This window comes from Odontesthes bonariensis, chromosome 7, assembly GCF_027942865.1.
Source record: "Odontesthes bonariensis isolate fOdoBon6 chromosome 7, fOdoBon6.hap1, whole genome shotgun sequence".
Classification (NCBI taxonomy): Eukaryota; Metazoa; Chordata; class Actinopteri; order Atheriniformes; family Atherinopsidae; genus Odontesthes; species Odontesthes bonariensis.
The window spans coordinates 31,708,103-31,734,525 of NC_134512.1; the positions used below are offsets into that span (position 1 = coordinate 31,708,103).

The following is a 26,423-nucleotide window of genomic DNA, read 5'->3' on the forward strand; positions in this document are numbered from 1 at the left end:
ATCTCACCATGTGTGGCTTCTTGGAAGCCAAGTCTCCTTCCCCACTTTGTCTATGCAGAACTTCTGGGGACCGTTACTTCCTGCAAGGGTGAAGAAAGTAATCAGTGTCAGCTGCTCGGTGCGTTTACTGACCCCAACCAAGAAAACAAACACTCAGTTGCCCTCCAACAATGACAGATTCATCTTACCTTTCTTTGCATCCAAAGATTAAGTCTTTATCAGCTGAGTGAAACCAAACATGTCCTTGTGATTCGCATCGTCTTAAGATTACGATCTGCCTTTAAGTGTCATGCAGGGTATTTATCTGCTCCGGCTCGGCACAGCATTGATGGGAATGCGGTTACAAACTGTACCGTTGTTGAATACTGGACTGAGTGTAGCCCTCAGGGTAAACGCACTACTGAATAACAGGCTTGTTGTAGCAGGTTTAGTCACCTTTAAATAACCTTTTTCTTTTATTTTACAATTTTCTTTTGGTGGGAAAACGTTACGACTGTATCAACGATTTAGTGAGACAACAAAGAGAGTTCAAAACTGAAGAAACAACTAACACATAATTAAATAATACATCTTTAAATCCTCTGTCTTGACAAGTAAACTAATCAAACACAAAAAGAACAGCCCTAAATGACGCCGGTTAAATAAAAATGGTTCTTTCAAGACTCCATTTGGGACTCCGTATATTTGCTAAACGTTGGAAAGGATGGATCACGTTCATCAAACCCAGTACAAATCTTATTCTCTGCCTCTTTTTGGAGGTATTTCTCTTTTTTTCTGTAGCACTGCCAATAAACAAAGCGTAGGATTTATTTAAATCCAAACACGTGCTTCAGAAGAAGTCAGAACACTTGTATTTATCATCTACACCTGGACACATTTCTGTCTGTGTTCCCTGTGAACATAACAACCAGGATAAGCCTCAGAGTCTGTGTTGTGTACCTATGAGCTCAGTGAAGCCTCCGACCGGCAGCCGGCAGGTTCCCGTCACAAACTGAAGCAGACGGATTCTCTTCTCGTTGTCCATCTCCTTCACCACCTGCAGCAGCAAAGCTTTGTCACCAACACTCATGCATGGGCTGTATAACACGTGTGTGTCCTGCGCATCCGTACCTGCCAGAACCAGTGGATCTGCTTGCTGTTCTTGGTGTAATGTCTGTAGATCGTGTTCTTCTGCCAGTCGGCCATATCGATCTCCTGCATCCCACACAGCATCAGCTGAGTCAAAGAAAGCAGAGGAACAGCGTTTAAAGCTGGGTGCTCTTCATTCTTTACGTCTCATCGCCTCTCAGGAACATTTAATTTGGGGTTATTCCACATTTCCACTGAAGGTTTGATGCCTCAGTAACTCTCCCCCGCAGACACCACAGATGTGAAGCTGCTCTTAAACCAGGGTGTGTGAACTCAAAGCGGCCCGACAGTGTAGAGGCTGCACAGACTGAGGACATAATTTAAGGGTTTGTGGATGTTCTCAGGCTCACAGACTTTCCTTAAAGTTCAAGTATTTAAAACATTACAACAATATTACTGGGGATGTATTGTTGTAATGTTTTAAATACTTGAACGCAGTTTTTCTAGAGAAGATAATTGTTTTGTATATGGGATTATCGTCCATTGACTGTTTTGGGCTTTCACATGCGCGAGCATACCGACAACCGGTAAGTGTGTTTATAAAGTTGTTTTGTAACGTCCCCATGCCAGTAATGTGAGAACCATGCATATGGTTTTGATGGTAAGGCTTGTGACTTAATTGTCGGGTGGTTTATAAAGTGGTGTGACATTTCTGCAGTGTGCAAGTTGTTGTTTTACGTGGAAGGGTTAGAGCTTGCCCCTTGGCCACCACGTATTAGCCTCGCATGACAGGCTGCGCAAACAGCGCAATCGCCACACAGGGAGCGCCGATTTGCACCTCTCTGTGTCCTACTGTCAGTATTTGACAACCTCCAGCAATGGGATTGCGCTTCAAATGCCCCGGAGTTCCCCTTTAAAGAGTTGCTGCTTCACACTTCTCTCTGCTGACCCGTCTGTTGCTTCCCATTTCATGGCTGCATTCAGACACAGATGTGGTATTGATATCAACACCAAAAGCCTCTGCCCTGCATCTCTTCCCTCACATTTCTACACTGTTGGTTGCCAAAAATCTCCAAGTTGGACCAAACATTTTTAGAAATGTTTTAACCAAACTGTTGCACATTCTCCTGAAAATCAGCGTGAAAACAGCTAATGAAGACCTTCAAAATTAAAGGTAAACCTCATTAATCGGCGCCATCTCACGTCTTCCTTTGCATTAACGTTTAATAAGTCCTTGTGTTTGTTGGGCTACTTTACACAAAGTTTCAGCTGCATGACGTCTCATTTAGTTTAAAGCCCGGTCAAAGCAAATGTCATTTATCATTATATTACATTACCGTCATTTTGCAGACGCTTTAATCCAAAGCGAACTTTTTTTATTTGAGTTTTCCTGCAGCTCCTCACCTCCAGCTCTTTCTCATCAAAGTAGCGAAGCCACTCCAGAGGAACCACCTCGTTGAAGCCGTCCAGGAAGGCTTTGGTCTGCTCCTCCACCCCGCGGGTGAACCTCCAGTCTGTCAGCAGGCTGCAGAAGGGAACAGTGGTTTATTTCTAAGGTCTGGGCTCAAGCCATGACTTGACTTCTCTTTGGCCGACGTACCCGATGTACTCCTCCTTGTTCTCCTCAGTGACCAGCTCGTTCTCGCCGTCGTCCTTCAGCTGGTGAGTGGAAACCTTCCCCAGAATCTCCATGTCCTGTGCAAAGTACAGCTCCACGCCACACTCCTCCAGGTTGTTCTCTCTGGACACAGAAACACCCGTTAGACAACAGAAAACCTGCATCCACCTATTCTCAAACTCTGAAGGAAACTAGTTGCCCTACATCTAAACTGAACTTTAGGATGGTGGCCTTTGCTACACCTGGAAGTCACCTACTACTTCGCTTTTCTGATTTTGGGTTAGAGATAACTGAACTGCTATACACAGGATTTCAGCAGGTTTGCCAGATTAAATTCAAGACTTTTTAAGCCTCATTAGCAGTTTTTTTTTTCTTTCTCATCTGTTTTTTATTGTTTTTTTGTTTTAAACAAAATACATCTGTTCATTTGTATACAATATTAACAGTGGAAGCACAATATGAACTCAAAATATATATATATATATATACATATATATATATATATACATATATATATACACATATACATATATATATATATATATATATATACATATATACATATATATATATACACATATACATATATATACATATATATATATATATATATATATATATATATATACATATATATATATACATATACATATACATATACATATACATATACATATATATATATATATATATATACATGCATATATACATTTAATTAAATCAGGACACTAGCACACTGGAGCCGATTAACACATCTTAGCTGGAAGTAATGGGGTGAGCAGGGATAAATTGAGAATAAAGAATTTATCGAGGTGAATAAGATTTACATGGCATGTGAGAGCAGATAGGATTGTGAAAATGAGACCTTATTGTGAAGAAAGACCCCGAAAGTGTTCGAGGAAAGGTCTCGACACATTCAAAAACTTTTTGTATGAATTATGGATTGAGTAGCGGATCTTCTCCAGGGTCAGACAGGACATAATGTCCCCCAGCATCCTTCCATCTAATGCTGCTCGTCTGGCCAGGAGAGAAGCAAACGACAAGGAACGGTGTTTATATGGAGTTAAAAGAGAATCATCTCTTCCGGTAATGCCAAAGAGAGCGATCAGAGGGTCAGGTGTAGGGTCAAGGTTGAGGACTGTAGAAAGAGTCTGGAAAACCTCTCTCCTGAACTTTCCCAAACTTGGACATGACCAATACATATGAATAAGTGAGGCTTCATCTGCTTTGCATTTATCACAGCATGGACTAAAATCTGGATACATACGGGAAAGTTTCTCTTTTGATATGTGGGCCCTGTGTAGCGGCTGACTTTCACCTGCACACCTTTGGTTGTTCTTTTTCAGGTATTTCTTACAAATAAAAAAAAAGCAAAACTAACTCCTGAACCAGAAACGAAGCCTGGAAAAACTCTTTGGAATATGAAACAACAACACCCAGATGTACTGCGACCCCTGTGCTGCGATACTTACTTGACCCACATGATGGAGTTAAAGAACTCGGGGTCGATCGACTCCAGGTCTTTGAGTGTGGGCTTCTTGTCCAACATTCGCTTGTAGAACGGCAGCGTGAAGCCGGTGTCGATGAACTTTCCGTGGTACAAAGCCTGCAGGGAGGATATGTTACATTAGAAACCACAACAAGGAAAGCCACCTGGTGTTCTCAGCTCACAATCCTCATGATTTACACACAGAGGAATGAAGCTTCGATTCAGTAAAGCCGATGACACGGCGGGTTTGAGTCTCAGGATATAAGAAAGCTCAGAGGGAGAATTCTGTGATGTTTTAGTGTCTTTTAATGGACACATGGTTCAAATTAATTCCTGACAAATTAGAAACAATTTCAACTCAGATGTTCAGCGTTTGTGTTGATGATTCACTGGGGGATTGTTCAGAGCCCATTCTGGTGTAAGAAATCTTTTAAAAGCCAATTTCCTCTACAGGAATCGTAAATGGGCCTTTTATTTCTGGAAAAAAAACTGCAGCCCCTTCCCCCCCTACTTTGATGCTACCTGACACAGTGGCTGCGTCTACATTTCACTTCAAAACGACATCCCAGATGCTGTTTTCTCCTCGTTTTATGGCAGACAAATCGATGAGTCACTCGGATAATGATGTGGACACGATCGTGTGAAATAAAGCAGCTTCAAACCAAGTCATAATCTTTCTTAAGAGAGTGTGTGTCCACAGAGAGTCTGCCAGACGGAGCTGTTCAGTGTTAAAAACCAACAGAGGGTTCAGAGCTGCGATGAGCCAACAACAACACAGACGCCCAGCCACTGACTCAGTCACAGTCTGTTCTCTCCTACTGTCCTGACTGACCACCAGTCCGTCTCGCAGCTCAGGTTTTAGACAGAGGACGGCCGCGGGGAGGGAGAAAGGTCAAGGGGCACCGACATGGCTCGGTGGCATGAGAGTTAGCGGAGAAAAGCATCTTTAAAAGGCAAGTCAGCGAAGTGCGTTTTGGAGCTAAATATAGGCGGCTGCTGGCGGGTGGAGGCTGGGTGCGGCAGTGAGGTCATGATGTGGGTGAGGGACGGGAGGAGGGTGGAGGGTGTTGGGCTTGGGACAGACAGCTTTTTGGAGCTGGTCCCAGAGAGACATTATGGCTGGAAGGCTAAAAACAACCTGACTGTCTTTAAAACAAACAAAAGAGTCCTTTCTCTATGAAATTTCATTGTGAAGCCAACAGAGGAAATGAGGATGTGTGTGTGTGTGTGTGTGTGTGTGTGTGTGTGGGGGAGATGATTTTTAGGCAAAATGATGGTCATCTAACCTACATCTGCTCATAAAAATCTTTAATCCATAATTAATCCACACCCGCTGATACGAAGGCAGAGAGGTGGAACAACCCATCTTTTATGCGATCTCTTTGTGTTATAAAAATTGTGTGAAAAAATACAACTTTTCGTCAAAAAAGCAATCCAAATATCACACATACGATCAATGTAATCAATCGGATTTTGCACCTAAATAAAATAAAATCCAAAACCAAAGGAAGCAAACTAAAAACTTACATTTGGAGGTCTCAAAGCGGAGAATCTTTTGTATTCTAGCTTATCTAAAAACTCTTTTTCTTCAGCTTTGATTAAAAAAACCTTTCCTTTCGTCTGGAATTTCATGACTTTGAATTCTGAAGCTGCCCGTTAAAGGTTTAATAGCAGAATCAAACCTCAAACATCCACACATTTTTCATCGTTTTCACTTTTTTAGCCCGTTAAAACCAAATGCAACACATTCAACCCATCCCTCTTCACGCAGGGCAGGAAATGAGGTCATCTTGTACGGCGTCCTTGCTTTAATGCGTGACTCAGAGTGAAGGACGTGGGTATGTTTTTTGTTTTTCCGCTTCAGAAGCTAAGATATGCAGGGTGTAATGAACTATGCTCGTGTCTTTTTTAAAGAGACCCTTGGAAATTAATGGGTTTAAGAAGTATTGATTCAGTATTCAAGCCATTAACATAAAGTGAGATTGGCAGGAAGGAAAAATAGGATTAAAAGCAGCTTTTTGAGTTACATTTCTGGTTAAAGCTTCCTAATATACATTTAAGATAAAGATTACGAGCCATTAATTACTGGACAAAATGTTGTGAATGGGTGTGTATTTCTGTTGAATGGTACATAGTGTCGTTATGACTTGTTGGTAAAATATTGAAATGTTCATTAAAGTCTCCAAACTACGCCTCTTCCAGCTAACTCCAGACGGTCCTTCCTAGCTCATCTGTATACAAATACTGGGGTTAAAATGAACAATGACATTTTAAAACAATGAAGAAGAAAAGTTTAGCTTAGCTAGCTTAGCTTCCAAAAATATTTGGCAAAACTATCCCGAAGTGAAGCTCACCATAGCGATGAAGCGCCCGATGAAGCGGAAGTACGTGAGGTGGTCGGGGTTGATGGAGGACGCCGGGTTGATCTGGAGACAGTAGTTGTTTTTGCCGGCGTATTCAAACAAACAGTACATGGGGTTCAGGACTTCGTGGGACAGCAGGAAGAACCACTCCCTGCGGAGCGAGAGGACAGAGGGCATTACTGTCGGGGAGGAAGATGCAGCATGGTGGCGGGTGAGAAATCTGCTTAACTCTGCATGTCGTTACGTTACAAAACACAAGAAAACAATCATTCTTTAACCACAAACCGCACAAAAAACAAAAGAAAACATCTTTTAACAAACACCGACAAAACAAAAACAGCATGGAAATAAACACAATTTACACAGAAGCAATGAGCAGTTAATAACAGTCTCTTTTTCAACATCTTCCATAAAACAGCTTTAACATGAGTAATCAGCACAGTGTGATTTATTTAAGGTATCAGAACTGCGTGTTGCTGTATGTGCATCTATAAAAATCAGCTTAATACTGACGTGCTCACATGATGTCCTCTCTGAACCCTCATCTTTATAAATTCCCTCGTATAAAGAAAGCAGAGGGAAGTTTTGGTTTTATTGCAGAAGCAATCAAACTTGCGGGCAGCCCCAATCATAATTAATGTTCAGCTGGTTTTGTAAATACAGAGATATTTGACTCATAATTTAGATTTCTGCTGTTTTTTTTCACCAAATAAGTGCTTTTGCGGTGTTGGAAACGGATGACCTCTTGTGAACAGAACACTGTGTATTTGGAGAGTTTTCGTGTAAACACGAGCCACTGATGTATGCTTTGTTTGCTGAATCGCTGCCATGAATTTCCCCACAAGGGACAAATTTGTAATTCTACTTAGCCACTCTGGAGCACAGAGAACACACCTTTAAGCCCGGATCGGACACGTGAACTACATGAGGACAAAACATAACAGTGAGGATAAATACAGCAGGGTTGGATTAAAAAAACGACACTGTGGAAGGAGGCATGTTAGACAGAATGAGGACCCTCCACCAGCTGCGGCACCCAGCGCTCCAAAGGCCCCTGCCCACCCGTGTAGGGTTTATTGGGTGGTTGGGGGGGGTGTATGAACTGACGGACGGACGGATTGACGGACGCAGACACCTCCCAACATCCCGTCCGTGGTTCTACCCTGTGGTAGAACAGCATGATGTCACCTACCATAGGGTAAAACCACTGACGTGACACCGGAGACAGAGACACAATGTAAAACCAAACAGAAAAAAAAAAAATAAATGAAAACACCGCCAACAGAAAAATGAGAACATTTACAGAGAGGAAGACCTGAAGGACAGCAGACGCAGGGCGCAGGATGGATACATGTGATGGGGAAAGAGCGGGACAGAAAATGCCGGGAGAGGAGGACTTGCATGGGTTCAACATTTAACCATTAAAAGCACATTTTTCCCTGAAATATTACAAACATCTGCAGCTCCGTTAGGCTGCCGGAGCTGCTCGACACATTCGCAGGGCGTCGCTTCAACAAAAACAATCACAAAACACGGCTTTTGTAACAACTGAAAGGACTGAAATGACGGATGGATCCGAGTTCTGAAGAACGTCAGAATTCGACCGTCAGGGCAAACGTTTTCCAGATCAGTTTCAGATTTTCTGACTTCACAACCTGTGAGTTTATCGCTGCGGAGTCAGAGAAACTGAGGGAAAGATCATCACTTTGTAATAATCTAATTCATGAAAGGCACAACAAATAATCCTCCGTGGGTTCAGTTACACGGTGCTGTAGCTTCACGTCAAACAGACACACCGCCCCCATCAGGTCAAACTGGGAATTACATGTGTGTATCGTGTATTAGATATTTCAGTTTATTCTTTAACTTTCTATCAATCATTAAAGAAAATTGTGTGTGTGCTACATATTCTTCTTTTTAAAGCCTTGTCATAAAGCAAAACTAGAGAAGTTTGTGAACCTTAAAACAATGTGTTTCGGAGTCATTTAGAGGTAAACTGACATTTGTAATACACATTCCCGCGGTTCAGGACTTCGGTTTCCGAGCCCGAACCACACCGCTTGGCTTTATGGTCACTTTGTGGCTTCTTCAACAAGACAACAAATGAATGTGTGTGGCTGTGCGTGTGCAGGGCTCACACACAGATTTAATTCTTATGGCTGTGGCCAAAGAGCAGAAAATGACCCAATTCTCTAGTGTTACTTTAAATAACTGGCACAAGACAAACCAGATCACATGTAAATGGCATGTTTGCACATTTATTTTCCATTTTAACTTTAGCTGTATCCGTATATCCTCATCAATCAGTAATCTGAACCTCAGTGGGAAACCCTCCTTACCCATCTGCTTGTTAATAGCTTATCAAACTTGGTAAAGCTTCCACGAAATTAAAATTAAAGGTCAGATCCAGAGGAGGAGGAAGCCTGAGCAGAGCTTGAGAACGGAAAGAACACCAAAGACACCAACATTGCAACAACAATAACACCAAAAGCTTTTAAAAAAATATATATATCAACAGGTCAGATAACAAGTCCCAGACAAAACAAAAACAAAATGACAGAATGTGACAGGAAGCCCTTCAGAGGCCCGTTTGTTTAGTAGCTGCTCTCACCTGGCGATGCCGCCGTAGTCCAGCCCCTCCTCTCCTCTCATGATGATGTAGAGTCGGCGGCGGAGATCGTATGGCTTCACGTTCATGATCTGAAGACAAAACGTACCGATATCATTGGAATTAGACAGGAAAACAAACGGTTTACAGTGTGAGTGAGTGTTTTCCAGCCAATTTAATCCCGCATGCATTCATCCTTGCCTGGATGAGTCGGACGCTCGTCATTCTCTCTTGAACAAAAAGGGTTTCACATTTTCTTAAAGCTTTTTTTGTGTGTTTTATTCACTTGTTTGTTTATTTATTTACCTTTTAATGCTTTAACAGCAGTCTAATCTTGTTTGTTTTTAATCTAACTTTGTCATTAAATTCTTTGCATCTTTATCAGAAACCTTCTTTGTATGAAAGGTAACACAAACGGTTGATTTATACGTTTGTAGTAGAGTGAAATCAATGCGTGGTTACAAAATTGGACCATTCAAAATATACATGTACTGCAACTTGGCACCGCACCTTTAATTACCTTAAATTTATTTGTTCTATTCAGTTGAAAAGTTCATGGTATTATTTTACAGGTTGTGTCTGTCTGACCTGCTGAAACGAATCTTCAAACAGCGTCTGCCTGGACACGGAGATCTTCACGTGGCTGGGCAAGGCGTTGGACTGCAGAGACAAAGAGCATCAAGAAGTTAGAGGTCTGGAAGAAAGAAATTGACTCCAAGTTTTTAAATAGGTTGGGTACAGCAGACAGTCCTGTAACCATTGTGGGACAGTGAAACGTGATGGTGACATCTCATAAACTCCTCAATAAGTTTGACTTATTAAAGATATACTTCAGTTTTAATTTCTTACTGCAGCTTGATTTGGTTCAGTACTTATAAAAAAGAAACATAAGAAATATAAACTGTGCAGACTGAGTCAGTTACTGAAAGCCTGCTCTTCAAAATCTGCACAAGTTTGTTGTATAAAGTACGTACTATCTGCTAAATGTGAGCCTTGAAATGTTCAAATCACCTAAAAATATCTTATTATATCCAACAACTGGCTAAGATTGTTCAGAAATATTATTCTACGGCGAATCTCAGTGGATTTTTGGTTTTGGAAGTTAAATAATGACGTTTTAAATGCAACATAATGTACTCCTTAGACAACCTGATGCAACAACTACAAGCTTTCATCTTGAGATTTTACAGACACATGAATGATAACACCATTTTCTTAAATGTTGATAAACTTACAAGAGAAAAAGAAAAACAAAGGCTTCTCATTTCTTCAGGGGACGAGAAATAAAAGGTTTTACTGGAAAGCTTCAAGTTTCCCAGATGGTTTGTTTAAATGAAGCTTCACGTAGTAATGCTTTAAGAAATAAACATTTATGTCTTCTTTTTTCTATGTCTTCTTAACCCCAAATATTTGTGAAGTAAAAATTCTTATCCAGTGTGAAAACGGTGCATTCAATTTCTTCTACGATATTGGGGTGGAGAAATAAAGCCCGAGGTGTAGTGAGAGTAAAACCAGTCTGTGACTCCTGCTGTCTTAACAACAGCAACTCAAACGGAGAGAAAAGAATCTTATATCAGAAAGCTGATGCTGTTTTCTCCGGTACGACAGCAATAAATGTATTAAAAATGTCATCGAATCACTGGGTAACGGCAAGGATTCAGACTTTAGGGCGAACGTGTTCCAGCAGCTCAAACTAAAGCTGCACTTCGGTGGGAGAGATGGGATTCGGACACCGGATCCTGCTGCGGTTCAAAACCACAGTTAAAAAGCTGCTAACGTCATCAACCTCACTGTCCAGAATCACAAGATGTTGACGAAAAAGCAAGTGCTGCTATTGGGTTCGCTCTGCGCAGCTGCTCCTGGTGTTTTTCTTCAGAGTTCACACGTGAACTGATTAACAGCTCTTCTCTCGGCACTTTGTTTTTCACGGCCTTGCAAACGACTGATTAAAGGATCATCTTTTTCTTGAAAATAAAGAGCTTTTCTTAAATAATGCTGCAGGAATAAAAGTGAAAAGCTGTTTTTGTGAGGTAATGTTTTTATGATATGAGACTGAGCGTCATGTTCGGAGGCTGTTTAACACTTACATGACAGAGGAAACGGAACTGGTGGTATTTCCACCTGAAGCTGCGATCATAAGCGCCGGGCGAGCCGCCCTGCCGCGACCTGCACACACACACACAAGCAGACGGAGAGAAGAGAAACACTCGGTCAGTTTTACAAATCTTCAAGAAAAATCTGTACTAACAGAAACAGGATAGCCTCCTTCAAGAAGCTCTGACGTCCCGGGCGGCAGAGCGCTGTAAATGTTCAATTCTCGCCACCCGCTCTGCTAGAAGTAACGAATCGGTTGGTCCGTGTCTGTGACTGAGGTGAGCCTGGAGCCTGCAGCTGTGTTAGTATAAGCTCCACCAACCCTTTGCAGACGCATACTGGATATGTGCTTTGTCAGCAGCAGAGAGGCGGAGATGCCGAGTGAAAGAAAGAAAGAGAGAAAAGGAGCTAGATGATGGGAGGAAGGGAGGAGGAGGAGAGTGAAATGATGGGAAGAAAAGAAGAAGGAGGCCTCTAATGTGTCGGGTTTATGCTCGCCGAGCTGCCAGGCACATCTTGGTTTGGGTTAGGAAATAGAGACCGCAGCAGCAGCAGCAGCAGCAGCAGCAGCAGCAGAGCGCTGGGCCATGCACACACACTCCTGCAGGATCCAGAGTAAAAACAGCAAGGACCGCTTTCTTCAGGAGTCTAAAAGTACGTGTAAATATCAGCAGGAAAAGCAGCTTGCCGATTCACCGACACACACACGTCCGTTTACAGCAGCAGCCACGTGAGCAAACACACACACTCGCATGCTGAGAGTAAACACAGAAAGGCACAAACACCCACACACATGCCAGCGCAGCCTGCTGCGGATCTGCTGTCGCACATCTGCACATTCTCCCGACTGCTGCGGTGAGATTTGAGACTGCTTCAAGGCAAAGCAAACATCCACAGGCTGTGGAGAGGAGAGGAGCCGAGTGTGTGTGTGTGTGTGTGTGTGTGTGTGTGTGTGTGTGTGTGTGTGTGTGTGTTTGTGTGTGTGAACATGTTGCCGTGATAAGAGTTTTTATTCAAATATCTCAGATCACTACGTTGACTCAAACAAATATTAGAAGTAGGTAAATCAATAAAAAGCAACGGATAAAACATGGACTCAAATAAAGATGCAGATGAAGTTTGGATCAAAATAAAGGTCTTAAGGTTTTCACTAAACGAGGGCATTGTGTGAATTATTATTGGGAAAGCAGTTATATCAAAATAAGGCAAAATCATTGTGAAAAAAATAAAGAATTTGATTTAAATCACAACGAAAGTTTCGGCCTCCGTCTATGACATCCCAAAAAAAAAAGAAAAAAAAAGAGCAGGCTGGGAGGAAGGGCTGAGAGACAATAGTTACCCTGACTCAAACCCGGGTCTGGGGTCTTTAAAGGTGGTGGTGCGCGAGTTGTGGTCCACAAAATATCGTACTCCCTCTGCGGTGTACTTCATCTCCCAGCCAGGGGGCAGGGGGTGCTCCTTGATCATCCTGCAACAGGGAGAGGGCAGTGAGCACAGTCCCAGTCGGAGGGGCCCCGTCTCGGGGATGAGACTGACATACCTCCCCTGCCAATCTGTGGAGCTAAAGCCCTGATAGCTAAAACCAAAAACATGAGCCCCACCATGGCTGAGTTCAGCTCCCTAGGTTTGATTATTCAGACTGCTTTGAAGTCCTGGAGATCTAAAGAACAAAATATCGACGACTTTACCGGTGCAGAAGGAGAGACTCGTAGAAAATGTTATGCGACCAAGAAAGCCTACACACACAGTTTGTGCCGCTCGTGCATTTTCATTATTTGAGTCAAATCTGAGTCAATCTGCTTTACAGATTGAAATAATTATTTTTTTTTTTTTTTAAAGGCTACTCTAAAAGATAAGTTTTAACCATCTGGATGGAAAGTTTTAACTCCTCTTCAACAAATAAGGAGATCTTTACGTCTTCCATTCATACGGTTAGAAGAGTTTTTGAATAAGCTCGTGTGCCAAAGAAGTGACAAAAACCAAAAGATTGATGATTCAAAATCTGAAATGTGAGAGATACACTTAAAGGCTCGATTACAGTTGGTGACGTCAGGAAAACATCATTTAAAAAAGCTCTGAAAGTCTTCCAATTCCAAAGAAAGAGAGGACGACGTCAGCATTAAGAGCAAACTGAAGCGCGAAAAAGACCGTTTCAGATCGGATTTAAGTCTAAAAAGTCTCAATAATATTTGCCTCGCCCTGTTTTGAGTGAAAAACTAGCCGCGCTTTTCTTTGAAATTGAATTGGCCTGCTTAAGTGAATGTATCAAATTTTCCTCTGTTGGGATCCTGATCAGTGGGGAATGCGTTTACATCCATTCATACCGTGATGTGGATGACTCACTCAGTTGTCATACTGTGCGTGATGATCACATCTTCATCAGTATGAGCAGACACCCAAAGCCACGCACCACCGAACAAGCAGGCGGACACATGCTCGCACACAGATTTTTCCGGCTCAAAGTCTCACCCTTGGGTCCGAGGATCGTCCCACTGTGTCGTCCGTGTGTTGTGGTTGACGAAGTACACTCTGCCATTGTCCTGACGCTTCTCTGTGGACACAAACAGGACAGAAAGGAGGCGCTGAAATGGGGAGCGTTAAGAGATTTATGACGTTCAAAGGGAGAGGGTTTCGGGAAAGCTCCGGGATAAACGGGCAAGGATCAGAGGAGTCACCTGAGAGTCTGTCTGTCTGTCTTTCTCTCTGGATGAATAGAAGAAGAAAAAATCTCACCGCTATGAGAGAAAACCGGCGCGTCTGTGTGATATTTCACCGTGGCTTGATCCGAATGCCTCACCGGGGTAAACCTACGCGTGTAAGTGAAGGTGTGGGTGTCAAAACGACCACGTTGAACGTAAAAAGCATCTTGGAGACTAATTTCTTACAGAAGTGTGTACAATGCTGTGTGTGTTTGTGTGCATGCTAGTCCACGAGTCTCAAGAGAGAGTAGCTGGTGCCCCATCCTCCTCCCTCCGTCGCTCTGACATCTTTTTCTCATTAGCAGCCGTGTGTGGAGGGCCCAGAAACAGTAGTGCTCACATTGCAACTCTTACTCTCTTTTCTCCTCTGCTCACTCCACCCCACTTTACTAGTATGAGCCCCCTCTTTCCTTTTGGCTCTTTCTCTTTCATCCATCTTTCCATCTTTTCTCCCATCTTTCTCTTCTTGAATCTGAGCCTTGAAATGAGGAGGAAAAAAAATGAAATAATAATCGAAGCGAAGCGACCACAGATGAAAAAGCGCACCAGAGAAATGAATCTGAGCCAACGATATAATTGAGGTTTTCGTCTTGAGGTACCGCAACATGTTGAAAAGGCATCATGGGCAGGGAGAAAAGGGCTTTTTGGAGAGAACACGGCGGCGGGATGAAGTCTGTGAAAAGGCTGGCTGGCGGGACGGGAACTGCCAGCAGCTTTCGTTTATGAATGAATGTGTGTGACAGGATTCTGCGTGGATTCGATTACATTACTCATTCGGGAAAATGTCGGATGATGGAGAGTCCCATCAATAACGCAGCCTTTGCAATTTGCGGACTTTAGAGTAAAGCGAGTCCATGCGGTGACAAATGAGCTGCGTATTGAGTAGAAAACAAAAGAGATTTTATCAAGATTTTCTACAACAGAGAGTGGAGACATAAATCAGTCAATTACCAGCTGATCTGCTGACAGCGGACTGGAAGAAAGAGCCTTGGGGACATAATAAACCACAGAACCAGCATTGTCTCTGCCGTTTCATTAAGCTATAAAGTCAGAAAAACATTCACTCAAAGCTCTAACAGTTGCCTCCAGAGATGAAAAGCAAACTGAATCAAAGAACCCACTAATAACTACTATTTTGACATGTTGACTACTTGTAAGAGTCGTCTCCACCAACAAGGCTGGTGGCGGCTGCAAAGCAGCTCAGACTCCAGAATTCATATTTTTTTTTAAATACCTATAACAGGTGAGAAGTGCTTTCAGAAAGTCAAACATCAAAAAACTGAAGACAAAAGAAACAGTGAGAGGACACTTAGAGGAGTGCGTTTGGTGAACTTACCCCAGCCAGGAGGCAGCGGGCCCAGAGGGTCATTTTCCACCGGAGCACCGGACGGCTGAGGGACAAACAGAAAGAGACAAAACAAATCCAATTAGGACACCTTCCTGTCTCTCTCCTCTTCGCTCAGCTTCTTCCTGCTTTATCTCAGAGTTTGTCCTTCCAGTGCAGCACCATGTGATCGTTTTCTCTCTGACGACTTGAGTGAAAAGGTTTCGGGGGGAAAAAAGTAAAAAGTAAAAAACCAACAACAACAAAAAAAAGCTACCTCGCAACGCTCTTCCAAAGTGTGAGGTTAAAGTCTTCTTTTGACCCCGCTGCCTCGTCAAACCAAGGATGATATATGTGGTTGAAGCGTGTGCGTTTGTGTGTGTGTGAAGTGTTCAGAGCGCAGAGGGGGTGGGGGTGGCTCCTCTCCGCTGCAGCAGCGAGGGGCGACTGAAGGAGCTGGCCTGCCGGCCGCTCGTATGCCTTCCAAAACCTCCACGCTCGGTAGGAGGATAAAACAACAACGCTGTTCCAATGAGCTCACTGGCTGGATGCTGGCCCCACCCCCCCCCACAGCTTCCCGCTCACCTCCTCAAACACACCCCACCCGCCTCCTCCACCACCCCGGCACCACTCCCGACCCCACCCTCAGGTCCTCCTCCGCCTCCCGCTTTCTCTTGCTCTCTTCTAGCGCTGCTGTGAAACTAGGCAGGGAAGTGTGATGTCTGAGGGAACTGAGGGAACATTCATGCTCGTTCCAGACTGGACACCCTACCTCCTCCCCAACCCCACCCACCCAAACTCTGACAAAAGGCACCTTTATTCACCCTGGGCCTGGAAACCACTGTGGGGTTTACTCAGCGCGCACTCATGCTCACACACACTTAAAAAAGAAAAAGAAAAAGGTGTGTGTGTGTGTGTGTGTGTGTGTGTGTGTGTGCGTGTGTGTGTGTGTGTGTGTGTGTCACGCTGTGGAAAGTTTGTCCGCGGCAAACAGGCAGTCAATGGCAGTCGTTCTTATGTGGGAACACACACACATAAACACACATGAATATATTAGCTTGAGTGGGAAAGTAGCTGAAAAGATGCTTGTTGGGAATTAGTGACCGCTGGTGTGTTCTCATGCAAAGAAGGTTTAGGTGTGTCACAAGAGCGTTTAGCATCGTTACATACACCACTGAGCAGAGAGCAGGCCGAACCGTGTCATAACAACGCAATGAGATGCCAAGCAACACTTAATTGGCACAAAAACAATTAATTACCCAAACAGGAAATTGTGGGAGTAAGTTGTTTTGGTGGATTTACTTTCTGTGAAATGGCAGCACAGGAAGTGGTTGCTTTCTTTTGGTGGCTTTGGATGCAAGGTGAAAAAAAATACAAAAACACCCATTTTTCCAAGTGAAAACTGCTGTTTTTTTCTCTCTGAGCGGCGCTGCGCTGAAACAGTGATGATTATTTCCCCCCGAGAGGTCACAGAGTGGAGTGTTATCCACCGAATGTCAACGTCACTTTGAACAGCATTTCTCCCATCTGAAGTAGCTCTGTCATGGAAACTCTGAGGGAGTCAAGGCGGAAAGGACTGCTGGAGGAGCGAGAGTGGGCACATAACAGGGTTAAAGGGTGTGTGTGTGTGTGTGTGTGTGTGTGTGTGTGTGTGTGTGTGTGTGTGTGTGTGTGTGTGTTGCTCCCATCGACAGCCAATCTATGCCCCGGCTCCCCACCCGTATGGGTTTTCTGTGACTAAAAAAGGTAAAAGGAGAATATAATGATATAAAGACATGATGACTTCATCCTGGCTCTGACCATTCAGCTCCTCGGCAGCTTCCAGACAGAGAGAGGCTGGAGGGAGGAAAAGAAAGAGAGACTGAGAAAACAAGGGAGGGAGAGGAAGCAGGGGGGGCAGCGTGTTGGCACAAACGTGTGAAATAAAGGTTGGATGTTACAGATTCTGGAAGCAGTATGCCACAAAGGTTTCAAGGCCAGGCAACACAGGTGAAAAGGGCCATCTAAACATGTTGCTTTGAACGAGTCAGAAAACTAAAAGTACTTGTTTTGTTTGCACAATCCTCGGTCACATGGTCACATATCTGCGGAGAGCAGGGATGCAAATCTGTGTATGCGAGGATAAAAAAGACAGCGAGAGATTCAGCTGAGAGAATGCACACAAACCAGCTCAAACGCTGTAAGTTTTAACTTTGGCATTTTTTAATTTAATTTGCATATATATGTTCTACTTTCCATTAAAATCACTTGAAATTCATGGTAATTATCATGGACAAAACTGGTTCAAACTGAAGAGCAACGAAGGCCATAAAAATCTGTGTGCAGACAACTCTCAGAGCTGTTTGTGAAGTCATATTGTACAACTGCTCATTCAGATTAGATATTTTCCTGAATTGTTCACCACTAGTAGAGGACACCAGAACCACAACAAAGTTATTTTCTTTACTAGCTAACATAACCAACCAAATGTTTTATCAAAAATACTAAAGTAGTTTTAGTAGCGACTTATTTAAATGAAGTTAACGGGCCTCATGCAAGAACATTTTTGTACTTTTTTTCGTACAAGGGTCTCGTACGAACACGCCACGTCAGATTCAACAAGCGCTCTTAACTTCGGAAAAAATGTGTAAACGACCTGCATAAATGATGAATCACACCCGTGCGTATGTAAGTGCACGTGCACGAGGATAGTAGATTTGCATCCTCCACGCCCTAAATGATACCATATAAGGTTGTGCTTCTTATCTCCTGTGCCAGGAAAAGTGTTGAGTCATGAGACTGGCATCATGGCGCATAAAGAACAACTTTACGGGCTCTGAGACTGAAGTTCTGCTTTCAAAGATCCATAAAGGAAAATCTGTCATTTTTAGCAGTGTCAGCAGTGGAATTACGGGACCTGCTAAAGCGAAGAAATGGGAAGCAATTAGGAGTGCTGTTAATTCCGTGTCACCGAAATAAAAAAAGAAATGGTTTGATATGAATATGGCTTAAAAAAAAAAAAAACGTCTCGTCTTCTTAAGTAGCAGGCGCTCGATGACTGCAACTAAAGCCGTGCGATCAGTTGTTGCCTCATCATGATGGCACTTTGATGGGGTGGTCCATGAGGGGGGTCTCCTGGCACCACACCTTCTGGTCTGCCTGGGCTGGTTCAGGTGGAGACCCTCGTTCATGGCAATATTGTGCAAATCTGGCATGCCTTCTCTGGGCTATAGAGCAGTTTGCCCCCCGCTGTATCGAGAAACACCCACCTGGCCTTCAGCTCAGTGGTGTGGGTGTTTTGATGCGTATATGTGTCTCGTGCTCCAGTTATGTTTGGCAGTCCAGCCACGGGATGAAAGTCCCTCTTGATTTGTACTTGTTGGACAGCGGTGTATGGGAATCTGATGCACCATGGGTGATAAACTGATGAGAGCTGTGATGACCAAGGGGAGCGTACAACTCACAGAGGACTGGGACCCCCCCCGATCTGTCTCCAGTCTCTCTCTGAAAGGTTCCAGTGGCCAAAAATCCAAGGGTGGTGAGGACCTGGACGTGTGGTGGAATTGGGTTTGATCGGCGTGTTTTTCTCTGGAGTTGTGGCTCTAGCAAGTTGCATATTTGCAGCAGCACAGTCCATGGCAATCTAAATCGCGATGTCAGCCATTCGTCTGTCTCTACACGTTCTCTTCAAGAGCCTGACGCGCTAAGGCATCCAAAAGTAGCAAGTCAGCCGCTGGTTACGTTTCCCATTGACCTTATTATATACAGAGTCAAATTAACTTTCAATTAGTGCATAATTTAAGTCAAACAAAATAATGTCAGCATCATTATGGGGTATAATGTATATATTTATTTATGTTTGCTTCAAAGTAATTAAATATATAATCCATTAGTCAAGCAATCTTGATTGGAATAACAGCGGACTATTTTATGAAACTCCTACGACAGGTCTGGATCGCCCGTAAATTCTGTTCGTACCTGAAAGAAAACGTAAAATACGAAAAGGTTGGTGAATGCGCAAATTCTCTTAAATCACTCGTAATCACTTTGACTAAAGAACAAATCTGTGCGTACGAATGGTGGTTGCATGAGGCCCATTGAGTTTAAACTTCACTTTCATAACAAAAATGCCATTAAATTCACTTCAGCTGAAAACTTTTCATCTCCCATTTGTTTCTTTTATCTTGAGATTGTGAGAGTTACTAAACAAATAAGAACAAAAGAGAGTTCTACGTAAGAAAAACACCAGTTCATGATCAAACACAGTGAACCCCTGACTTATTTAGAGTCAACAAATAAACAAATGGGGTAATTGCCTCCATTAGGCCATCTAAAATCTATTTGTGTGTAAAAAGATGTAAAAGAACACGGAGTTAAAAAAGACCGGCATCAGGGCAGTGCAGATGTGTTCTGTTCATTGTCCTTTCATGGTATAAATGCCGTCAATGGAAATATGAGCGCTGACGAGTTGTGTGTAAACACGAGTGAACGTGACACATGCAGCCGTGTGGACGTGAGTGGGTTTTCTGTTCGGTGCTGCAAGCGATAAAACACAGGCTTGATTCAGGTGCTGCTGTTAAGGAGCCCTTGTTCCAGTGAGAATGGACAGAAAATGAATGGGAGGAGAAGAAGGAGGCAGCTGAGGGAAGGAGCAAAAGACTGATGTGAGGGCAGAAACTGAAGAGTGGTAAAAACACAAAAAGACAGAGCAAAGTGAGCCTGGATATACGATGCAGAAAAGGGGGGGATTTGGGGACGGAAATGGGAGATTGGGGGGGTCTACAGAGGCGAAAGAACGATGGGGAGGGGTTAAAGGAAAGGGCAGAGGTAAATGAAAATGAAGGGAAGACTAGCAGAGGGGGAGGAAATGGGGGAGAGCTGGAAACTGCAGTTAATGACTGTGAGGCTGCCCTCTTAACGAGCTGCAATTACTCTGCAAACACACTTTTGTACTTCTATCTCTGCCAGGACTGGGTCCGCAAAGGTCAATATTTTCATTACTGATGAATGTGATGATTACTCTCACAATCAACCGTTCAGGCTAAGATATGTTAAAAGAGACAGAAAGAATAAGAAAAAAAAAGAAAAAGCCCTGTTAAAATCTGATGTTTGGTCCACCCAACATTTAAACTGCTCTTTAAAGGGTGTAAAAGACTCGTATTTAAGGTGGAAACTGGACATCTTCACATTTTCATTTCAAAACACGCCATTTTTTGCTTGGTGATGTTTCCGATTCCCTTGAACAAAACCGATAAAAGGCATGGGAAGTCAAATTTTATCCCACTTCAGTTAGGGTCGATAATGTTTGCTTTAGAAAACGGCTAATGCCATAATTTCACTGATAAAATGACCAAAATAAGGACAAACCCTTGCATAACATTAACATTCCAATCTAAATGTCATATCATAGTCCGAGGCCTAAAGCAGCAGTTTATTTCTGGTTCGCTTTGCCGTTCACATGAGCATATTTTTGTATCAAACCAACAGACGCCTGATAAGAGACATATGGATTAAGTCGCACTCTGATTGGTCTCTTCCAGAGAAACGTTGTATGAGGGGGTAAATGTGCACGTTGGATTGGAGTATGCATTATATGGTGGCATTCTTTACGAGCAGATATGTTGCGAAAGGTTTTTTAACAAAGAAATAAAAAAGATGTGTGGTTGCAGCGCCGCGGTCCATTTAAGAGGACGACCGGCCCCTTGACCCTCTTCGGTTGTCATGTGCTGCACAGAAGAAATGTGGCACCTGACCTCAAAATTACAGCCCTGTGAACACATGAGCTCCAAGACACACTCATAAACGCATGCACACACAGGAGAGGCCCGTGATCACACAGTAAGGCCCGGCACATCAGCATCTACACAACAACGTGAGACTCTAAAGTGCACCGTCGTGTGGTCGAGTCATGTTTCCAAGAGGCCCCATCTCACAGACTCGCCCAAAAGGGAAAAAGCTCAGAGGCAGCAGTGGTGAGAGTGTCAGTCGGGCAGTAGAACATGTGGCTGTGTTCGCAGTAAAAACTATGAGGCCTTTTTTGTGTGCGTTTCCTTGTTCACACACACTGGGGCCATAAATAGTCGCCGCTATCAGCAGTGTGGGCATTCCAAGACAGAACAGGGTACTATCAACACCGAGGGCAGACCTGCTTCTTGGCTTTTCTCACACACACACGGGGCGAAGGAGGGAGGGAACGAGGCGAGAGGAGGAAAGAAGGATGGAGGGGAAAGGTTTTCAGCTCAAACAGAATGTTTCTGTTCCCAAAAAGCTGGATTTATACTGATAGTAATTCATTTTTGTTGGCTCATCGTACGCAATCCAGCATCACTGGAAATGTTTACATGCAGGGCCGCCTGGCCATCAGACTGCCTCTGCCTTAGTCTTCTTCAAGCTAAGAACCTTTTCAGGGAGATGTGTGGACGGAAAAGAAGTGATTTGGTTAAAACACGCTGGAAGCCTGTGGACATTTCTAAAAACACTTTTTTAAAAAACTGTAAGAGTGTACATGAAAAGAGCCAAAGAGAAAAGGTGGTGAATGCCGAGGTGTCAGTTTTAAACAGAAAATGGGCGGCACAAACACTCCCGATCCAACATGAATCCACTGGACTGACTGAGGGGAAAATGAGTTGTTGGTTCTATGCGTCTAAATGCGTCATAATGCTGTCAAGGAATGAATCAGAGATGTTTTAAACACCAGAAAACCAACAATTTCAAACCAAAGGCAACACTTATTCAGAGATTTTTTTTGTGCAGAAGAGTTCAAGTTCACACGACAAGATTTAAACCCGGATTTTCACATCGTAGCTGAGATTCGAGGCAAATCCAAGTTTAAAGACACGATTTGAAAGGAGCTACAGTTAATGAAAGTGCAAGAAACAAGGTCAGGGGAAAGGAAAATATCAAACACAGACCGTATGTGTGATGGGGAGCATGATGAAGGTATTGTTTGATCAGGAAACTGAACAGAGGCTGGTTAAACATTAGCAAGAACTCTTGTGCTTCTTTGATTTTTCCAGCGTGCAAAATCATACCAGACGAGAGAGAGAGAGAGAAGCCACTTTCTCTTCAACAACAAGGGGAACAAAACAGGCAAAACCACCAGGACCAGCTTGTGTCATAGTCTAATATGAATGATGAGCGCCACGGGAAAAAGTGGTCACAACGTGCTTCACTCAACTGAAATGGGGCATAAAAGATTTGATGCAAGAACTTGTTCCAATTGCAAATAAAAGTGTAAAAAACAGAATCTCTCAGAAAAACCTTCGTTCCTGCAGCAGAAAGAAATCCACGGATCATTTCACGTAAACACATCTCCCATTTTTTTCCAATTTTCTTGAAAAAAAAGAAGAAGAAAAGTGGGAATTTCAATCAACAAGGACACATGTTGAAAACAAATCACCATTTCTTTTGCCGGGGAGCGTATATTTGGGTGTCTTAAGCAACCACCAACTCAAAAACTCTGACATAACGCAAACACATTGTTTTATTTGAGGCCACTTTGGCCTCATGTTACATCACAGCCTCCCCATCTTTAACTTAATTCGCTCCATCTCAGAATGGCAAGTCTGAACTCTTTTGCTTCTGTTCTTTATCGCCTACAAATTCCCAGAACAGTTACATAGTTAATCTATCTTCAAGCATGAAATAACTATGCAGAGCTCTGTAGTCATGCTATCCCCCATTGAAATCCTATTCATTTCTTTGTGTCTTAATTTTATGCAGGTGTATCTATTTATAGTTACCTGTTACTAAAACCTTATATTATTATTATTATTATTATTATTATTATTATTATTATTATTATTATTATTATTATTATTATTTTGGTCCAGTCGGGGTGGGTGGGTGTTCTGTTTGTTTAAAAAAAGAAAAAAGAAAAAGATCAATCTTATGTAACCTTACTGATAAGTCATTGTCACTACTCTTGTTTCTTTTTCTCAATAAAAAGATTTAAGAAAAAAAAAAAAGAGAATGAAATAACTAATGCTGCTCAACCGGTACTTTGTCCAGCGTACGATAAGATCACGAACAGTAAATAAAAGATTTAATATTTACTTCATGAGATATTTTTATGGGAAAACTACAACGAATACGAAAGTTGGGCTTGAAAAGGAGTTCCTAAGTAAGGAATCCAATTTTTTGTTGCCATCGATTTTCCCAAGCTGGAGGCGTCTGAATTTCTGAATGACTCAATAGATATGTACGAGCACAACACCAGTACCCGGTATTACAAAACTAAGCTCGTAAACATCTGTGAAATGTGGCCTAAAACCACAGCAATGTGAAGCTCAGGCATTACTCGGCATAAATGCAGAATAAACTACATTTAATGATATGAAGATGCTGGGATGAAATGATCTGTATGATCGTAAATCATGTTTTTTTTGCTAGAAATACAACTACATGTTCATTTTAAGTTTAAACTGTCTTTCCTAAAGGAAATAGATAGATTCTGACAAATTAAACATCTGCCACATCAACGTTTAGTTTAAAATAATAGATTACATGTTCATCTTACTGATACCTTCATGTTAACGTGCATTAGATCTATCAAGAGTGCGCAAAGATGCACACGAGTTCAGCTAAAGGGAAGCACTGACTGATGGACAGAGCTATAATCAGCAGAATAAACAGTTGTACAATTAGCGGGGTCAAATTAATCACCCAGCAAGAGCTACTGTAAATACCAGAGGACAATAAGACGGTGAAAGTTACAACCTTCCCCACCTGTTCTCACTTTATGTGGAAACGTTACGGCATTTTTCACAAAGGGGGTAATTCTCCCTGCTGCTTATCTTATATGTTCAACCGAGCAGTGTTAAAGGTCAGCCGTGTGAGAAAAATGGTAAATATCTGTTTTTTTAGAGCTCAAGTCGGACACAACAGCGACAGAGAGGAAGAGACTTGGTGAAATGGTGTAAAAGATGAAGAGAGTGTCTTCAGGATGGATTAAACGCTGATGAACTGATTCCAAAGATGACCAACACAACAAAAGACTCACACAACCGGATGCGCATAAAAACAGACACAAAGAGACTGACAGACACACATATTTCACCCAAATTGAAACACCAGCACACAAAGTGCAGGGTGGGGTGCTTTTACTGAAGCCTATAAGAGTTTTAAGGCTGGTTTTACCAATAGTCTATTGAGGAAGCCCTTCTGTATTCATCCAATAAGTCTTTAGTGTGTGTCTGACCTTGGCAGCTTCACGGAGAGGACAGCGACCGTCAGAGACTCCACAGAAAAATGTCTCCACCTGCAGCCTACGTCTTCTGATGAATCATTGCAGGCAGAGCTGACTACACTTTCAGTTTAACTGATGGGAGCACAGAAACTCTGACCAGCAGAAACGTGTCACACAACAGGGCTTCAAGCTCCAAGATAAAGGATGCAAACAGCTGCTGCCTTCTTCTTTGTGCCGTAAGAAGCACAGTGACTTCACATCAAGTATACCAAGCAGGTCAAAGCCAAAACTCTGAGTGGAAAAGACTCTCGAGGCTGCAGCGACAGCAGATAATGGACAATGACAAAACACAGCTGGAATGTTGGGAGTTAGTTCAGGTACAGCAACAACACGGCGGTTAATGTCAATATCAGAGACTTTGTATATATATATATATATATATATATATATATATATATATACATCCACACTGTGCTGTCACTCTGTTTACCGGTTACCATAGTTTATTTCTGCCTTGTATTAAAGTGTCAATTTAAGTTAAATGCAACCGCTGCGCTGAACTATTGAGTTTGAGAGAAACGTCATTTCAAGCCTGTGTATGTCCTGTACCTATACAGATCTGACAATAAAGTTGACTTTGACTTTGAAGAGTGATCGCTCAGTGTGATTTGGGTGCATGACGACGCCCGGACATTTCTGAAACTTAGTTTTCAGATCTAAGATCTAAATCAAAATCCTCTTTGCAGTCAATTCTGCTGCTTTCTTTTTTTTGCTTTCTAATGATTTGGTCAAAGTTTCCAAGCTTCCACTTTCTCAGCCGTGGTGAACAGCAGCCATGATGTTGGTAAAAATAACAACAGATGTAACATTTGCAATATTGTTGGCCAGATTCTGATCTTTCTAAAGGTCTGAACTGCCACTTCTAATTTCCTTATAAGAACTGTAATCAAACACACACTGAATCATTTTTGCAATTTCAGTTCTAATCGAACATTTAAGTGTAAAGAAAACCACAACGGCCGTTAAAAGTTTGTGCATTTCCTCCAAAAACCGCACCAGGCTAAAGGTCCTTTTCTCCCAGTCAAGAAAAAAACAGGACAGAAGTTTATTCAAATACGACAGAAACGGAAACACACTACATCCCTCTTTTTTTTCCCTTTTCTACTCCTCTTAGAATAGAAAAACATTTTCTGAACCTAAAAGAACTTTAAACTTTCGTATTTGTACTGTTGGAAATGAAAACCAATGTGCTGAATGATGGATAGAGGAAAGAAATAAGGTACTTTTAGGTTTGAGTCAACAGATGTAGATCCAGTATAATCACTTAATCCATAATCAAGTGTCTGTCTTTGCTTGATTTGGGAGGGGGAGGGGGGCATGTGCATGGTGTGTTTACTGAGTGTGACCTACTTTGAGTCATTCCTGGTGGCCTTTGGCTCAGTAAAAATCACTGCATTGTTTAATTGTAAACCACAAAGTACCTGGTAGAGGAAGCGCTGGCTGAACTGGTGCATGGCGCCCTGCAGCTGGCTGCGCTGGCTCTGCCACTGCTGGTAGCTGCGCACCGACTCGGCTGTGGGCCTCTGCCATGTGGTGGTTCTGGTGTTGTGGTCCACATAGTAGAATCTGCCCCGCTGGTCCACTCGCTTCTCCCAGCTGCACAGGGCGGATAGAGACGGGGTGAGATCGAGCAGCTTTCAACAACATTTCCACAGAACAGCTCATGAAGTGGGCGGCAAAAAGTACCAAAAAGCTGCCGATGATAATAGAACTGATTTATAGAGGCAGGGAAAATAAACAAAGACAAGAAAAGGAAGGAAGGAAAACAGTAAGAGGAGGCGGTTAGAGAGCGAGAGCCAAGAAAGGAAGGAAAGGGGCATGAAAAAAGTAAAGATGTAAAGCTGCTGCAGATATAGCAGGACAGCGATGGAGAAGGAAAACAAGGGAGGATTATTTTCATAGATCAATGTAAAAATTGTAACTTTAAAAAACAA

General features: G+C 42.7%; 1 protein-coding gene across 2 annotated transcripts in view; it reads right to left on the reverse strand.

Moving 5' to 3' along the window:
• The window catches only part of wwp2 (WW domain containing E3 ubiquitin protein ligase 2), a 66,075-nt gene that overhangs the window by 884 nt on the left and 38,768 nt on the right, over positions 1 to 26,423 (reverse strand). The window contains exons 10-23 of one of the 2 annotated variants that reach the window (XM_075470555.1): positions 25,911 to 26,085; positions 15,276 to 15,330; positions 13,710 to 13,791; positions 12,580 to 12,708; positions 11,234 to 11,312; positions 9,735 to 9,806; positions 9,150 to 9,238; positions 6,530 to 6,689; positions 4,159 to 4,292; positions 2,669 to 2,809; positions 2,473 to 2,593; positions 1,111 to 1,215; positions 940 to 1,036; positions 8 to 80 (exon numbers count right to left, since the gene is read on the reverse strand). In XM_075470555.1, coding sequence (XP_075326670.1) covers positions 8 to 80; positions 940 to 1,036; positions 1,111 to 1,215; positions 2,473 to 2,593; positions 2,669 to 2,809; positions 4,159 to 4,292; positions 6,530 to 6,689; positions 9,150 to 9,238; positions 9,735 to 9,806; positions 11,234 to 11,312; positions 12,580 to 12,708; positions 13,710 to 13,791; positions 15,276 to 15,330; positions 25,911 to 26,085 — 1,512 coding nt within the window. The remainder of the gene's footprint in view (positions 1 to 7; positions 81 to 939; positions 1,037 to 1,110; positions 1,216 to 2,472; positions 2,594 to 2,668; positions 2,810 to 4,158; positions 4,293 to 6,529; positions 6,690 to 9,149; positions 9,239 to 9,734; positions 9,807 to 11,233; positions 11,313 to 12,579; positions 12,709 to 13,709; positions 13,792 to 15,275; positions 15,331 to 25,910; positions 26,086 to 26,423) is intronic. The other variant, XM_075470556.1, reaches the window with a different exon arrangement.